The following is a 17393-nucleotide window of genomic DNA, read 5'->3' as shown; positions in this document are numbered from 1 at the left end:
GCAAATAAATGGAATGCCGGCAGAAAAAAAAAGCTGAAACACATTTACCTTCAGAATGAAGTACCAATCTTCCAGAGCAGCATTTAAGGCCCCCCAACAACCTAGCCTGAAGTTATAATCTTGCTAACCTTTTTTTCTACTAATCCTCTCCCACTCATTATTATTTTACAGCCTTCACCCATGTGCTTCCCAGCTAAAATGTCTTCCAGAGTTCCCTAGCAAAACCGAAACCGAAAACAAACATGGAAGTCCAGATCAAGTCCTGCCTTTTGCAGGAAGCTTCTTCCGATCACTCCACTACCGTGGCCCCTATCACCATTCATTAAGCACTTTGACGTGCAAAAGCTCTTTGACGATAATATTCTCATACCCTGCCCGCTCACAGAACCTGGCACGGTGCATATACATCACGGAGAATACTGGGAGAATGAATTAACCACAGGGTTCTCTCAATCAGAGAACTGACATGCATGCTGGTAGGGAGGACAGTCTCCTGCATCTAGACTTATCCTTCTTTACGATGCCCATGAAGGCATACCGGGTCCTGTGCCTTCCTCCACATACTAAATACCAGGCATATGGTAGCAGGGCAGCCCTTCTAACTGCGGAGGGAGAGCCCAGAGAGAGGAAAATTTGAGGAAAGAGGAAACTTAAGAATTTACTTTTGGCTGTATGACTAATGTTCTTTCCAGGATTTTGGTAGGTTCTTATTCTTTTGGTTTTTGTGATATTTAATTTCTTAACTGGTCTAAAAAAGAGGTTCTGGGGTCACTCAGTAAGAAAAGATTCAAGGTTGATAGTTCATCCCAAAGTTGGGACTATCTCCCAATAAACAGGCAGGTGAGAGAATGGCAATCAGACAGCAATTCTTTCCTTAGGCTCCTCATCTATTTATAGTAGGGCTATCTAGATCTCGGGCTACCAACAGGTGATCATTTCACGGCCTATTCATAAGGTAGGGAAAATAAAGAGGAGTGGGAAGATAAGATTCATTCATCCATTCAACAAATATTTATCTCATGCCTACTGTGTGTAGAGGCACTGTTCTATGCACTTTGGATAAACCAGTGCACAAAACATATATACTTGTCTTTGCTGAGCTTACACATTCTAACAGGGGGAAGATACCATAAATGATGAATATAATGAAATAAGGAAATTTTATAATATGTTGAAAGTGAGTGCTATGGAAAAAATTAAAAGTAGAGCTTGGTAAAAATGAAATGGGAGTGTCATGTACAGAGGGGCAAGGATGTGGCTTACAATTTTAAATAGGATACTCAGGGTAAACTCCATTGTGAAGGTGACATTTGAACAAAACCATGTATTATATTTTTGAGACACCCCCCCTTAAGAGGTGGAACTTAATTACCCTCCCATTGAGTGTGGCCTGAACTTAGTGACTCACTTCTAATGAAGGGATTACAGTAAGATAGTGATGGGCTGTCACTTCTGAGATTAGGTTGTAAAAAGACTGCAGCTTCCATTTTGGTCTTAGTCTGTCTCTTGGATCACTTGCTCTGGAGGAAGCCAGGACCATGTAATGTGAGCAGCCCTATGGAGAGGCCATATGACAAGGCAATGGCACCTCCTGCCAACAGCCACATGAGAGAGCTTGGAAGTGAAATCTCCAGCCCCTTATGATAATGGCATTCCCAGCCAACACCTTGACTGCCACTTCATGGGAGACCCTGAGCCAGAAATCACCCAGCTTAAGCTGCTTCCAAATCCCTGACCCTCAACACTGTTTGTTGTTTTAAACTATGATATTTTGGAGTAATGTGTTATAAAGAAGTAGATCACTAAATTTTTTTTTTTACATTTATTTATTTTTGAGAGACAGAGAGAGACAGAGTACAAGCGGAGGAGGGGCAGTGAGAAAGGGAGACACAGAATCCGAAGCAGGCTCCAGGCTCTGAGCCGTCAACACAGAGCTCAACGCAGGGCTCGAACCCATGAACCGTGAGATCATGACCTGAGCCGAAGTCGGTCGCCTAACCAACTGGGCCGCCCAGGCGCCCCAGTAGATAATTAATATAGACAAAAAGGAAGTGAGGGAGTTGGCCACACAAGTATCTGAAGAAAGAGCATTCCAGGCAGAGGAAACAGGCTGCAAAGAGGACTAAAAGCAGGTGGTAGTCAGAGAGAGTTAGAAAAACAGCACAAGGCCAGTGTGGATGCAGTGGAGTAAAAGAAGGAGAAAGTGGTAGGAGATGAGGTCAGAAAGGTAACAAGCAAAGTCCATGGGGCACCTGGGTGGCTCAGTCGGTTAAGCATCCAACTTCGGCTCAGGTCATGATCTTGTGGTTCGTGAGTCCGAGCCCCACATCGGGCTCTGTGCTGACAGCTCAGAGCCTGGAGCCTGCTTCCAATTCTGTGTCTCCTCTCTCTGCCCCTCCCTTGCTCATGCTCTGTGTCTCTCTCTCAAAAATAAATAAACATTAAAAAAAAAAAAAAAGAAAGGTAACAAGGTCCAGATCATGTAGGATTTTGCTCTGTAAGTGTAATGTGAAGCCAATATGAAGGACTTTGAGCAGGGGAGTATCATGATGTGATCTGTGTTTTAATAAGATCGCTTTGTTGGTAATGGGCCAGAAGGAGGCATAGGTAGCAGCAGGGATACCAGTAAGGAGGTTACTGCAATAATGCAAGAAAGAGACAAACGTGGCTCAGACCAGAAGGGTAGCAGCAGAGGTGAAAGTATGCATGTGTTTTGAAGGAAGAGCCAACAGGAGATCCTGATGGACTAGAGGCAGGATGTGAGAGAAAGAAGTCAAGGATGACTCCAAAGTTTATGGCCCTAGCAAGTGAAAGAATGATGTTTCCATCAACTAAGATGTGAGGGGGCTGTTGGAAAAGCAAATTTGGGGGTAAGATGAGGAGTTCAGTTTTGGACACATTGAGTTTGACACTCTGGGGGACTTCCACGCGGATATGTTGAGCAGGCAGCCCAGAGTCTGGGGGGAAAGTCTAAGAATAAAAATTAAATTCGGGATTCATCAACAAGGTGGTCAAAGCCACGGACTACATGAGATCACTAAAGGAGTGAGTGAAAAAATATAAGAGCACCAAGGACTGAATGCTGGGCACTCCAACATGAAGAGGTAATAAGGGAGAAGAACCAGCAAGCGGTTTGGAGATGGAGCAACCAATGAAGTAGGATGAAGGACAGGACAGTATCATACTACGGAAGCCATGTGAAGAAAATCTTGAGAAGGAATTAACCAGCGTTATATTTAAACTTTTTTAATGTCTATTTAGTTTTGAGAGAGAGAGAGAGAGAGAGAGAGAGAGAGAGAGAGAAAATGCGTAATTGGGGGAGGGGCAGAGAGAGAGGGAGACACAGAATCCGAAGGCTCCAGGCTCTGAGCTGTCAGCACAGAGCCTGACGTGGGGCTCATCCCCATGAACCACGAGATTATGACCTGAGCCAAAGTTGGACACGTAACCAACTGAGCCACCCAGGTGCCGCAGAATTAACAAGCATTATAAAGGAAAAGCCTAAATGAGAAAAGATCAGCGAACTCAATTTTCCCTGCCCCCCCATCCTTCTTTTTCATTTCCATATCCTCCCTTATGCCAAATGCCATGGCAGAGATATGTACAAGAGGCTGTGGGAATAGCAGGATAGTGTCCCTGTGCCTGAAAGGAGAGCAGACTGTGGAAAGGAAAAACTGTCATATAAAACACAAAAGAGATGATGTCTGTGCAGAGTCAGGAAAGCTAAATAGGAATCTGCCACGAGGACGAGACGGAAAAGAATACCAGGCAAGTTGGTCAAGAGACGTATGGGCATTAAGACTTCAGTGTGGTAGGGGCCCCTGAGTGGCTTCGTCCGTTGAGTGTCTGACTTCGGCTTCGGCTCAGGTCATGATCTCACTGTTCGTAAGTTCAAGCCCCACATTGGGCTGGCTGCTGTCAGCTTGTCAGTGCAGAGTCCGCTTTGGATCCTGTCCCCCTTTCTCTGCCCCTCCCCTGCTTGCACTCTTCCAAAACTAAATAAATATTTTTAAAATTTTCTAAATAAAAAAAATAAAACAAAGACTTCAGTGTGGGAGAGTGACAGAGGATCAGACCGCAGAGGTCAAGAGGACCAAATCATATGCCATGACCTTGTGTGAATGACCTTGTGTGCCATGCAAGGAGTTTGAACTTTATCCTGTAGGCAACCGGGAACCCCTAAATGACTCTAAGCAATCTGGTTTTCTGTTTCCGTTTCAAAGAGATCACTCTGACAGAACGCAAATTCAACTGGAGGGGAATAAGGACTGACTGAGTGACAAGCTAGGACGCTACTGGAAGGTCAAACCAATAAAAGGGGGATGGGGGTGGGGGTGCTAATCTAAGGCAATGAATGCCGGAATAGAGTAGAGCAGATTCAAAAGAGAGTTGACAAGTTAGGCTTTGAAAGTAAGGACAAAGAGAAAAATGGGTAACTCTCAAGTTTCTAGCTTAGAAAGCTGAATGGATACTGGTACGATTCCCCAAGATAAGGAATATAGGAAGAGAAATGGGTTTAGGGGAGTAGATGGTTTCTTTTGGACAAGTTTAGGGCATTGCATGTGGGGCATCCAGGTGGGCATGTCAAATGTGCAGAAAAAAATATGGGCTGCAGCATAGTAGAGACATAAGATTGGCACTCGCTGGTGTACTTGTGACAGTTGAAACTGGGGTCTGGATGAGATGCCCCAGAGAGGGAAGGGTGAGTGGATAAGGACAGGATCTTGAGTAACACTAACATTTAAGGGGCAGGTAAAGAATGGAACGCTGGCCAAGGAAACCAAGCAGAGGCTATCTGTGAATGAACTCAACAGGACAGCAGATTCCAGGTTAAAAGATCATCTTCCCCAGGGATCACTGATATAACCTCTAGCTTTCTAAGAGCAGCAGTGAGTATCTTCACAACTTGAAGCATCTGCTCTAGCATCAGGCTGCAACCAGGCAGAGAATGAAGACAGTAGCTTAAAACTAGACGGGACACAAGGCTACATTTAGGACGCTGAGTCAAATCAATGCTACCTATAGGTACATAACTATAACCATATAATAGACATTGGTGAAGGCACTATACCGAACGGATTAATTTAAATCTTACAAGGCATGCAGCCTGCAGCAACGGGAATGACTGGCTATGCTGAATACTCTCCTCTGAAGATAGGGAAGGAGAGAATCCGTTAAGGCCCCCTCCCTAAGGAAGCCAACTTCACACAACCGCTCAGGTTTTGGTGTTAAGGGCTGATTCCCCGCCAGGGGTTGCCAGCTGCAGAGGGCGGGGCTCTATTTTGGGCTGCCTGCTGTCCCTGAGCCTGGCCGCGTCTGGTTTGAGCAGCATGCAGCCCCAGTGACTCACACACCCATGCAAACCGCCTGTGGCTCAGTGGCACGGCCTCGGAATGCCAGCCTCAGGCCAGCTCCCTCCTCACCCCATTACACTGGGATAAATAAATAAAGAGCCCGCCAGCAGCCGCACAGCCTGATGGCAACCAGATGGAGAGAGGGAGGCATGGACAGGGCCAGGGGAAGGAACTCCCTCCAGTGGACTAGAGTGAGAGAGGGCCATGCCAGCCCCATCCTCCTAAACTTCTTTAACACAGTGCCTACTGCCATGTGGTAATAGTCCCCAGTTCCTGGACTCATCTTCCATTCCTGATGGTGCCTCCCAGCCCCCAGTCCTAGGAAATGCTCTTTATGGGGATCTTCCCTCTATGAAGATCATACCAGCAGCCACTCCATCCAGCCAACTTGAGGAACACTGCCAGTACTCCCCCTCCGATCAGGCCACCATCGATTGGCCCCCTGGGGCTCCCTGGAAATGCGAAATCGAAGGCTCTTGGCGGGAGAGGAAAAACAAAAGAACTAAATATGAAGATGTAACCCCTGTTCAACCCTTAAATATTTTTCCTGGCCTTAGTCTCCTAGAAACTTCCCTGCCCTACTGCCCTCTGTGCTCTATCTCTATGGCCTCTAGCCTAGAACTAGGAAAAACAGACCCTAGCCACTGACCGCATGGCCCTCTGACATCAGCCGTGGCCCCCCTCTACCTTCATCCCGAGCTCTCTGTCCCCGGTTTGTTTATCTTCCTATGTTGCTTATTTTGATGGCACATCCTTTCAGCTGTCTTGGGTGACCCCATGACCCTTCTGTGTCCTGTTTGTAGGACCCCAGGCAAGAAGAGTAACTGAAAAGGTACAGTGGCCCTAAGAAATTCTGCAGTCCCGTTAGGAAACGGGTTCTAGCGGCTATGCAGGACATTCAGTGATCCCAGAGGTCACAAGAATTCCACATTGTCCTAGCCCTTAACTCTCCTCTAATTGGTGTATACAGCCAGTTAGCGTGGCAAAACAAAATAGGGATGATCCCAGATAAGAAATGTAGGCGGTCCTAAACATACAGCTACAGCTACAGGACCTTAGGCAAGTCATTTAACCTCTCTGGGGCCCAATTTCTTAATCTATGAAATGGAAAGCTACAGCCACTTGTCTCTCAGCTCCTTTGCAGATATATAAAATTCCGTAAGTCTATGTGGTTTGGGTGTGATCCACCCAGTACTTAGAAGACCAGTATTCCTGAAGTAATTGGTTCCAAAACACCAATATTCTTCCTGGGTTGGCACTAGGACTCTCCATGCTTTCTCATTCGATTCTGCAGGATTGCCCCCACCCCAAAGCATGGAAGAGAGGAGCTTCCAATTTTACAAATGAGTAAATGGAGGCTCTGAGTACTGATTTATCCGAAGCTGCAAAATAAACCAAGAGAATAACTGAATACCCCAAATATAGGTCTCACAAGCAGCACTGTATGCACAGGCCACACCGCCACACTTTTCATGAAATTCCCCTAGCACGGATTTTCCAACATCTTCATCCACAAACTTAGTGAGAACCTATGACTCCTAGGCACTCTGTTCAGTGCTGGGGATACAGAAAAGCATACAACACAGTCCTTGTCCTCAAATTGTCCACAGATCAATGGAGGAGAAAGGCATAGTCTTGCAGACATATAAACGGTAATATCACAAAGCTGTAAGTGGTAAAACAGAGGTAGGAACCAAGGTACTATGGTGGCAGGAAGAAGGACTATCTTTACAAGGAGAGTCTGGAAAGGTCTCCCAAAGAAGCCAAAGCTGACACTTCAAAGATTAATAGAAGTTTACAAGGTAGATAAGGCCAGGGCGTTGGGCATTATAGATTAAGGGAACAATGTATGCCAAGACATAAAGGCTGAAGAAAGGCACTTTGGCAATTCAAAGTCATTGTCTGTCACTGAAGTATAAGGTTCATAAAGAAAAACGTTAAGAAATCAAGATGGATAAGTATGTGGGCACTAGATCAGGAAGGGACCTCTCTGCTGGGCTAAGACGAAGCTTTGTATTGTTTAACTAAGGGGCTGAAGCAGGGAATTAGCATGTCACCCCCGGCCTGTGTTAACCTCCTTAATACCTACACTTATGGGCAGAGGAAGCTATCTGGCAGAAAAATGGCCTAGGAAATCTCTCTGTGGCAAGTGTAATGGTCTCTCTTTCCCCATAAAGACTTGAAATCTCCTCTGCTTCAGGACTCAACAGTACATGCTTTCCTTCTTCTCCAGAGTTAAATTGCTTCAGTCGGTGGACTGAGCACTCAACTCGCATTTTTTGCTCTTAGTGTTAAGACCCCAAGCATCATGGCGTCTTGGCTTGGCCAATGCACAGAGGCAGAACAGAAGGTTCCAAGTCAAGAACACCTGCTTTAGGCCTAGCCCTGTGAAAAACATTAATTTCATGTTCAAAAGAAATATGAGTCACCGTCCCTGTCCACAAAGAGTTTACAAATTAGCCTAGATGACAAGACAAAAATATGAATAATCTATACAGAACGCAATATTATAATAGCATTATTTGCTTACATAGTAAAGTACCAACTTGGGTAACACATATAATTAGAAAACAGGGCAATAATACTAAGGTACTCACTGTACAACTAACCAGTCCCAAAAGAGTTAGAGAAGGAGAAGATCAATATTGACTGTTATTATCAAAGGTCACTATTATTAATACTCCCCCTGTTTGGCATTTAATAGATGTTTCTTTTGGCCAAGCTCAATCCTTAGAAGGGAAACCTAGGCAGGAGCTTCTGACAGGCCACAATTATCTACTCCCCATTCATTCCTTTGCCAGTCCCCTTGTATAAACACTGTGATTTTCCACAGCCTACTGTGCCCACAAGACAGTTCCCAAATGGTAGCCCTGTGCTTTTCACCTTCCCCTGCTGCGGGATGTTGAAGGGGCCTGGACAAGTAATAATAACTAGCCCCCCACCCTATAATCCAGACCTGCGATCTGATCTCAACAAGCAAAAATTTATCAACTGGTCAACCAAACTTTCCAAGGTTAGAGAATTCCAAATGAAATCCCTACGTTAACAGAGATGTTTTACAAATGTTAACCAGCCCACTTTCGCCTTTTATATTCTTGCCCCCTATTTCACCCTATCTTCCCCAATGTGCGTCTCAAGTTTTATCAGATTTTCTCTAGGCACCTTTTTCAGAGAAAGGACTTCCCAACCATGCAAGCGAGCTAACACCCAAAACGCGTGAGAAAATAAAGCAAAGTTGCGCAAGGAAAAAGAAAGTTCTTATTGTTGCATACACTACCTCTACCATAAATTGTTCCAAGAAGGAATTTTCTTCAAATGGCTCTGTCTTCAGCCGATCTGTAATAAGAAGGGATACAGAAAAGAAATATTAGTCTTAGGATGAGCTTCTTGACTGTGAGAAGGAAAAGAAACAGAGCCCAAGATTTCTTGGGAACGAGCATAAACATGCAACACCCAGAGTCCAGCAGGAGAAGGGATGAGAGTGTGTGAGCAAACAGGAGGAGGAAAGGGTGATTAGCCACACAGGACATGTTCGGTGGCAGCATGTGCTCTTAGGAGTTTTTCCTGCCATGAAGACAAAGGTCAAACTGAGTTTTTATTCTGAAGCTGAAACTCTAGCACTTCCCAAGGTCCCAAGTCTGTGTTGCCCTCGTACAATTTTGTATAGAGCTGTTGGCCCTTTTCCAAAGTCCCCCCTTGCCATAACCTAGGCCATGGCTGGACTCAGTTACAGCTTCTATGGCTACTGGACACCAGCCAAGTCCTCAAGGCAGAGAGAAGTGTCACCCAGCATCTGGTCAGCATCTCCCCAGGGAAACCCATCTCTAATGCAAACGACTCTCCCCTTTTCTGAGGCCCTTTGACCATCTGAACCATTCCCCTCGCAACACCCCCAAAGAATACCCTCTCACCTCGGCTCAGCACAGCCCCACTCTCCTGGTAGTCCTGGATCTCCAGATCTTTCATTCGAAGCAAGGTTGCTAGCTCCCTCCCTTGGCACTGCAAGGCCAGGCTCATGCCCATGAGAGGACGAATCAAATGCTGGGAGACCTTTCATAGAAGAGACGTCCATCAGCCAACAGACACTTACAGAGTACTCCCTAACACTATATTAGGAACTAGAAAAAAATATTGAAAAATAAATGTTTTCACAGGGACTTACAGTTTCATAGGCAAGCAATCCATCTACACAAATACAGTAATAAAATAATTAAATAGGTATGTGAAAGAAGTTCAAGGGTTTTCTTCGCAGCACGGATAAAAGGATGGGAAGAATAGAGGAGAACACAGGGACAGATAACCTGGAGTGGCAATTTAAAGAGAAGGACGTGGGGTGCCTGGGTGGCTCAGTCAGTTAAGCATCATCTCTTGATTTCAGCTTAGCTCATAATCTCACGGTTTGTGAGTTCAAGCCCCATGTTGGGCTCCATGCTTACAGCACTGAGCCTGCTTAGGATTCTCTTTCTCTCCCTATCTGTCCCTCCTCCACTCACGCTCTCTCTCTTTTTGTCTCTCTCTCTTTCTCTCTCTCAAAATAAATAAACTTAAAATTTGTTTAAAAAAGAAGAAAATAAAGAGAAGGATGTGACAGAGGAAGAGGTAGGTGTTGCCTCAATTCTCCTCAGAGACTGAGGGACAAAAGCTGAAACCCAAGTAACCTTCAGGAAAGTAGGTGTGGCTTAAACAGAGTGAGCTAGCTGGCGTATAACAGAAGACAAAAACCAACAGAGAGTAGAGAGCCTTGGGTCAGTCTCAGATTAAACCCAGACACTGATTACGAGCCATTTCAGGGCTGCCAATAGCCCAGAATGAGCCCAGAGTTTCAATTTGCTCCCACAAAGGCACCAAAGTCTCAGGTCATAGTAACAGAAGCCAGCCAGTCACCAAGAGGCCAGCCTGGGAAGGAATAAACCGACTAGCACAGCTTGCTCTTAACAAGAGATAAGAAGGATGTGAGCACAGCCACGCCACCGAGCAGCTAAGATGGTATTCTCACATGATAACATACAGCTATATAGAAAAATCATTTAATTCACCTACGCAAGGTATTCAGTAGCTTTAGAAAGGAGAAAGCCATAGCCAAAGAAAAAAGCTAAAATCAATCATCTCTCTGTGGCTGGTGCATGCTATCCGAGTTCCTCTCCCTACCCCCAAGCAGATGAGCTAAAGCAGGCACTAAGAAGAAATGCCCTAGATCAGAGGTCAGCAACATTTTCTGTATGAGCCAGGTAGTCAGTATTTTCAGCTCTGTGGCTCATGCAGTCCCTGTCACAATAGTCAATTCTGCTATTGTAGCAGGAAAGCACCCACAGACAACGTGTAATACATCAGGGTGCTGGGGTTCCAGTGTAACTTCTGAAAAATAGGCAGCAAGCCAGAGGTGGCCCACTGGCCGTAGTACACCAACCCCCACCTTTCTCTAAGGACAAATTAGGAGAAGAGATGGGGGGGGGGGGAGGCATAGGTAACAAGGGATAGTGGCAGCAGCTTTTGTACCAGCACCAGGACCCAAGAAGTGCAGGGTACTGACACAGAGCGGAAGGCCAGAAATCAAGTCTAGCTGCAAATACCAGTCACTTCTTTCCATCACACAGTACATCCCAACCTGGTCCTGTTTCTCAGTTCAGGTCCTTCGGATAAACTTCAGCCTCCAGGAAGTACTGTTCAAAATGTGGCAGAAGTTCTGCCTCGGGAAAATTAATCTGCTCTAGACCCAACCCTCTTTCCTAAGAATTATTTTCTTAGGTTTGGTCCTGTTCAAGGTAGATTAGGAGGAAAAATAGGTGAATACTTGTATGAAAGTAAGTCAATGTTTGCAGGGGTTGAAGTGAAAGTAATTACAACTCGTAACCAAACAGTGTCACCGTCCATCTGGTAACAGCCTTCAAATAACAGAAACTCCTGGGGTGCCTGGGTGGCTCAGTCAGTTAAGTATCTGACTTCGGCTCAGGCCATGATCTCATGGTTCGCGGGTTTGAGTCCCGTGTCGGGCTCTGTGCTGACAGCTCAGAGCCTGGAACCTGCTTCAGATTCTGTGTCTCCCTCTCTCTCTGCCCCTCCTCTACTCATGTTCTGTCTCTGTTTCTCTCTCTCAAAAATAAATAAACATTAAAAAAAATTAAGTAAAAAATTTTTAATTAATTAATTAATTAGAAAATAAATAAATAACAGAAACTCCTAACGTAATAACCAGCCTCTCTCTGGGAATCCACCTTAATAGCAATTTCTTTGAGTGGTAGTAAGTATAACAACATGAAACACAATGAGAAACTGTTTTTAACCAATGCCATGTTCTAATTAAATATGGTAATACCATACCAAGCACCTGAAATGATCTATCAGACTCTAATGTCTACATAGCAAAAAAAAAAAAAAAAAATTAAGCTTTTTATCAGTAAATATTTCAATTTTTCCAACAATTTCCTAAGATTGGGTTACACCACTCTGGATTATCAGGGTATAACTCATTTCAAAGTTAGATGAACACTAATATAGATAAGTATGACAAGGCATGTGGCTGAAGTAACAGATTTCAGAGCAAATCCACAGATACTACAAGGAAAAATCTTGAAGTACTTCAGGAGGTCAGGAACACCCCACCTCTTCATTTACAGACAACAATATATGAAGAGAAGGAGTTCAATGAGTCAATTCAACAAATAACTACTGTGTGCCTCATACATACTCTGACCCTTTGAGGCTTCTGCCCTCAAAGAGCTCACAACAGTTAAGGAGGTCAGGAAGTGTGGTGGATATAGAGGCAGGAGCTGCCGATCTTTTCCAGAGGAAAAGCTACTTATAACTTCCCCCGATGTCTTCATATTTCCCATTGAAATATTTACAAGTCAGAGGCAGGAGAGCAGAATGGCAGTTATCAATCCCGAGATGAATTCTATCAGGTTTGGATATAGTGAAGAGCGCAACACACTGGGAATGACATCTAGATTCCAGCTCTGGTTCTGAGAGCACCTGATGTGAAAATGGCTTAATCCCAAGCACCTTCAAGGTCCTTATCTTTTTCAAAGGAAAATTACGGAGTCAGAGTATTTGCTCTCACAGGTCCGCTATAATGCTAAAAGTTCAGTAATACTACATATGTTCTCGATTTACTCTTCACGATTCCATAGTAAGGCTGTGACTGGCATCTCCCCTTTAGAGATGAAGAAACCAAGTCTCATAAAAATTCAATTATTGGGGCAACTGGGTGGCTCAGTCAATTAAGCGTCTGACTCTTGATTTCAGCTCAGGTCGTGATCTCAGGGTTCATGAGTTGGAGTGCAGGCTCCGTCAGGGCAGAGTCTGCTTGGGATATTCCCTCTCCCTCTCCCCCTCTCTCTCTTTGCCTTTCCCCTGCTTGCTCTCTCTGTCTCTCTCTCAAAATAAGTAAAAATAAAAATTAAAAAGTTACATTAGATACTAGGAAGAACGAAGGAAGAAGGGATAAAGGGAGTTGGCTGGAAGAAGAAAGGGGCTGGAAAGCGGTGACCCAAAGCTCTACATATTCCATGATATCCCGCAGAGACTTGAGAACTATTAAGTCATTAGTGTGAACATCCTGTGTTGTACCCTCCTGTTCTCCTGCATGACTAGTAGGAGTTAAGCTGCGTAATCTCTCTGGAAGACAATTTGGCATTATGTGAGCAAGAGTAAAATTACAAATATTCCTCGATTTAGCTATTCCACTGCTAGTTTACTCATACGTTTACACATAGGAAAAGTAAATACAAGGACAGTCACCAGGCATAACAACAAAAGAATGGAAACAACTTAAGAGTCTACTAGTAGCATATCAATTAAATACATGTTGATATATTCATTAAATAAAACTCTGTTACCATTAACGAATATTAAGGCAGATCTTCTCAATATATTGCTATGAATGATTTCTAAATTCTAGAATTAAGTGATGGATTATGTGGATAGCACGCTGCCATTTGTGAAAATGCACACACACACACACACCCAGATACGTATTTGACTGAGTGAGTATGTACATACTTACATATATGCAAACCTACGTATAGCTTTAAGAATTCACAAGATGGCATCCGTAGCTGCTTTAAAGAAGGAAAAGGAGCGACTAGAAAAAGGAGTAGAAAGACCTATTTTTTCACACTAGACCTTTAAATGCTATTTGAAATGTTTGTCTTTTGCATGAATTACTCATTGAAAAAAAATGAAATAAAAACTATCACAACAATGAGTAACAAACAAAAATTATGACTGTGTGACCTCACAGACACACACATGAGCCTGAAATAGTATCTGCCTACACCCTTGACAGTGTCCACGGGCTCTAACTTTTTCCCTGTAAAGCCTCCTCAGGTTCAGGGGTTTCCCTGGGATGGCATGCTTCTTCTTTTTTTAATAATAAATATATCATTTTACCTTAAAGCACTATTGTTCACCAACTGATCCATAGTCACGTCGCCCTGTGGCCAGTCAGGACTGATTCCACTCCAAACACTAATGCTTCTTTCCTTATTGCAGCTGCCCAATTAGAGAAATTTGCCTACAACAGCTAGTTTTCCCTTTACATAGTATTTTCCATTCTAATATCATTATGTAAGTGCTCTTTATTCTTTCAGGGAGAAAAAACAAAAAACAAAAACATTTGAGCCCACCAGCCTCCTAGGAGACCTGCCTCCGAAATCTCACTATTCTGAATTTCTAGGGCTGTGTGATGCAAAATGAGACTAGCAAGAGCTGGCGCTTCCCAAAGGCAGCCTTAATGTTCTGGTCCCGGAACAGGCATTATCAAGGGAACAGTGCCCCCTGGTGTTACTTAGAAAAAGTTAACAGGGTTTTGAACAAAAGAGCGACGTCTAAAGAAGGATGGAAATTTTCATCAAAAATTTCAATTAAAAACAACAGATATCAATGACTGCTATCTGCTAAGCACTGCTGATGGACCTTAGAAAGTCTGAGATGAGAGGCGCCTGAGTGGCTCAGTCGGTTAAGCGAGTGACTTCAGATCAGATCATGATCCCACAGTTCATGAGTTCGAGCCCGTCGTCGGGCTCTGGGCTGACAGCTCAGAGCCTGGAACCTGCTTCAGATTCTGTGTCTCCCCCTCTCTCTGCCCCTCCCCCGACTCGCACTCTGTCTCTCTCTCTCAAAAATAAATAAACATTAAAAAATTTTTAAGAAAGTTTGAGGTGAATGAGAAGTAGTTCTCCGCAGCACCCAAGCCCAGCTTTACTGGATTCTAGATCAATGGGGCGCCTGGGTGGCTCACACAGTTAAGCATCTGACTTCGGCTCACGTCATGACCTACTTGCGGTTTGTGAGTTGGAGCTCCGTCTTGGGCTCTGTGCTGTCAGCTCAGAGCCTGAAGCCTGCTTCGGATTCTGTGTCTCCATCTCTCTCCCCTCCCCTGATCACGTTCTATCTCTCTCTCTCTCTCTCAAAAATAAATAAACATTTAAAAAAAATTTTTTTAAACACATGAGAGAAGAGCTTCTCAAAAAGCACTTTGTCACATCCACTCTGTTGATGCCAAAGCATCACATCATCTCTGGAAAACTAAAGAGGGGCTATAGGAAATGATGCCCACTTGTCTTCAGGTCCTTCTGCTGATAAACCTACACCCTGAGACCTCCCTTAGAAGACGCAGGCCTCTAATGCTACTGACTGAAACAAGCCGTTTATATAAAAGGGTAGAAGGGACCAGTGGCAGTAATTCCTGCAAACAAGTTTAGTGTTTACTCTCAAGCTAATTCCTAATAAAAGCTCTTGGGGCCTAGAAAGCTACAAGTGAGCAAAGAACATTATCTTCCTAGTGGCTGAAAATGGGCTCTTGAATCAGACCTACCTGGGAGTAAAATTCCAGCTCATTCATTTATAAGCTGGATGACTCTGGACTGCCTTCGATCTCAGCTTCCTACTCTGAAAACAGGGATAAGAATACTTACCTTGCAGAGCAGCGGTGAGGATTAAGTGACAAGAAGGGTTCAGAAAGGTACATGACACTGTACATACTCTGCCCTGTTGCCAGGCTGATCTTGATAAATTACAAATTGGATCACGTTAAACCCCTGCTTAAAGTTTTTCAGTGTATCCCTGTTGCATTTAGGATAAAATCCAAACTCATTAGAATCCTTCAAAAGCTGGTCACTGCCCACCTCATTTCCCACAACTCCCTGCAGTCATGAAGTTCCCCCACCTGCCCACACTTCTATATCTCCCTGTTTCTCAAAATACACTCTGGCCTAGAATGACCTCCTGATCTTCTCCCAATTACTTCCTGCTCACCTTCAAAATCAGCTCAGAAACTATCTCTCCAAAAAAGGTTTTTCGGACCTTTGATCATCCTGAGCTTACCTCAATCAGAGAATTTGCCATACTTTATCCCATTTTCTGTCTGTCTTCTCACTAGATTATGAACTCCAGGAATAGGCTATATTGTGTTAGATCTAGACACCCAACTATGGGCTCTTTAGCCCATAGTAAACACCTAATAAATGTTGAATAAATAAAGCAATGAATAAAGACACACAATAAAGCAGGTAAACCCAAACTCTGCAAGTAAAGGATACACCAGTCAAGAATTCATTTTGCCTTCTGTCTAGTCAAGGAAAGTTTTCCAACTGGAGAAGAATTTCAAATGGAGTCCACAAAAAAAATAAAAGCACCTAAAGATTCATTTCAAAGCAGCTGGCATTCCCCTTCCCCACCCCGTATCTGAATTGCACTCACCAGGGAAGGGTTAGCTAGGATGCAGTGGAAATTCCAATAAAAGGGGAGACCAGAGAGCTCACTCTGCACCCGTAGTATCACTGCCTCGTCCACACGATCACAGGAAAAGGTAGCTTTGCCAGGGCAAGCAGTGTCCTTCAACAATGGGCGAAGCAGATCATCCAAATGACAGAGAAAAGCTGCAGGGGGGGCAGTCAGGCGCTTGTTCAGCTCCTAAAAAGACAGCAGGGGTCGTACAGAGTGAGACTACTAAAAGGAAAGTGACTCCCCACTCCGTAACAGCAAAGGAAGAAAGCTCGTTAACATGAAGACAGTGGGCATGAGAAGAAGGGAGGGAAAAAAGACACAGGAACAGGAAAGAAGAAAACAAAAAGAGAGAGCAACTGGCCTCCTTCACGATCGTGCGTGTACTGCATGCCGTGCAGAAACTAACACACGTACAACCAAATGGAAAGATCCCAGGGCTTTGGGTAGAAGTGCAGGACACTCATTGGAACTGTCTCAACCTGACCCGACCTCCCTTGGCAACCTACAGGCCAGTACGCTGGTTGGTGTGAATGTACCCTGACCTCCACTGAGACAGAAATCATACCCACGACCGCCCCACCGCAGGACTTCTTGTCACACTTACCTTGGCTCTCTGGCTGACCACACTAGCGTCCACCTGTTCATGCCACACCTGTTGCAGATCTGAAACCAGCAAGGCATAGCCCTGCTTGGTGATATAAGCCTTGACCACGAGGGAGTTCTCGGCGAGTGGCAGCCACGCCCATGGCTGCATCAACAGACCTTGCTCCAGTTCCTCCATCTGCAGGAAAGTCTTAATTTAGGAAAGTGCCCCGGGGTACTGCAGGCCTGGGGGTGGGGGCACCACTCAAAAGCTCTATATCAAATAAGCCTTGTGAAAGACTCCTCCCTCATAAGACAGACGGCACGGACTTAAATCCTCCCCCTCCCCTCCCCACACACAACCCCCCACTCCCATCCCCTGCCCCACATGTAACCAGCTGGACAACCTTACTACCTCCTGGCCACTACAAATCTATTTAGAATTTTTTTTTAATTAAGTTCCTAAAGGGCATAAAATATCTTTCTTCCATAGTGTTCAAGCCTTGGCATATTGGTATGAGTATTTCTGCTTGCTAACAATATAACTTAATGTGGAAACCTGAACCATTCTTGTTACATCTTTTTTCTTTTTTTAATGTTTATTTATTTTTGAGAGAGACAGAGACAGAGCTTGAGCAGGGGAGGGGCAGAGAGGGAGAGAGACACAGAATCCGAAGCAGGTTCCAGGCTCCGAGCTGTCAGCACAGAGTCCGACGCGGGGCTTGAACTCAC

At 44.5% G+C, this 17393-nt stretch overlaps 1 protein-coding gene across 5 annotated transcripts in view; it reads right to left on the bottom strand.

Moving 5' to 3' along the window:
* Positions 1-17393, bottom strand: part of NHEJ1 (non-homologous end joining factor 1) — an 81223-nt gene that overhangs the window by 61356 nt on the left and 2474 nt on the right. For all 5 annotated transcript variants that reach the window (XR_013557179.2, XM_060623667.3, XM_060623664.3 and 2 more), the window contains exons 2-5: positions 16684-16860; positions 16053-16265; positions 9266-9404; positions 8632-8690 (exon numbers count right to left, since the gene is read on the bottom strand). Coding sequence is in view for 4 of the 5 variants with exons in the window: in XM_060623667.3 (XP_060479650.1) it covers positions 8632-8690; positions 9266-9404; positions 16053-16265; positions 16684-16860 (588 nt within the window). In the remaining variant the exon portion in view is untranslated. The remainder of the gene's footprint in view (positions 1-8631; positions 8691-9265; positions 9405-16052; positions 16266-16683; positions 16861-17393) is intronic.

This window comes from Panthera onca, chromosome C1 (assembly GCF_046562875.1).
Source record: "Panthera onca isolate mPanOnc1 chromosome C1, mPanOnc1 haplotype 2, whole genome shotgun sequence".
Classification (NCBI taxonomy): domain Eukaryota; kingdom Metazoa; phylum Chordata; class Mammalia; order Carnivora; family Felidae; genus Panthera; species Panthera onca.
Note: the sequence above shows the minus strand (reverse complement) of the source record. Positions and strands in the feature narration are given on the sequence as shown.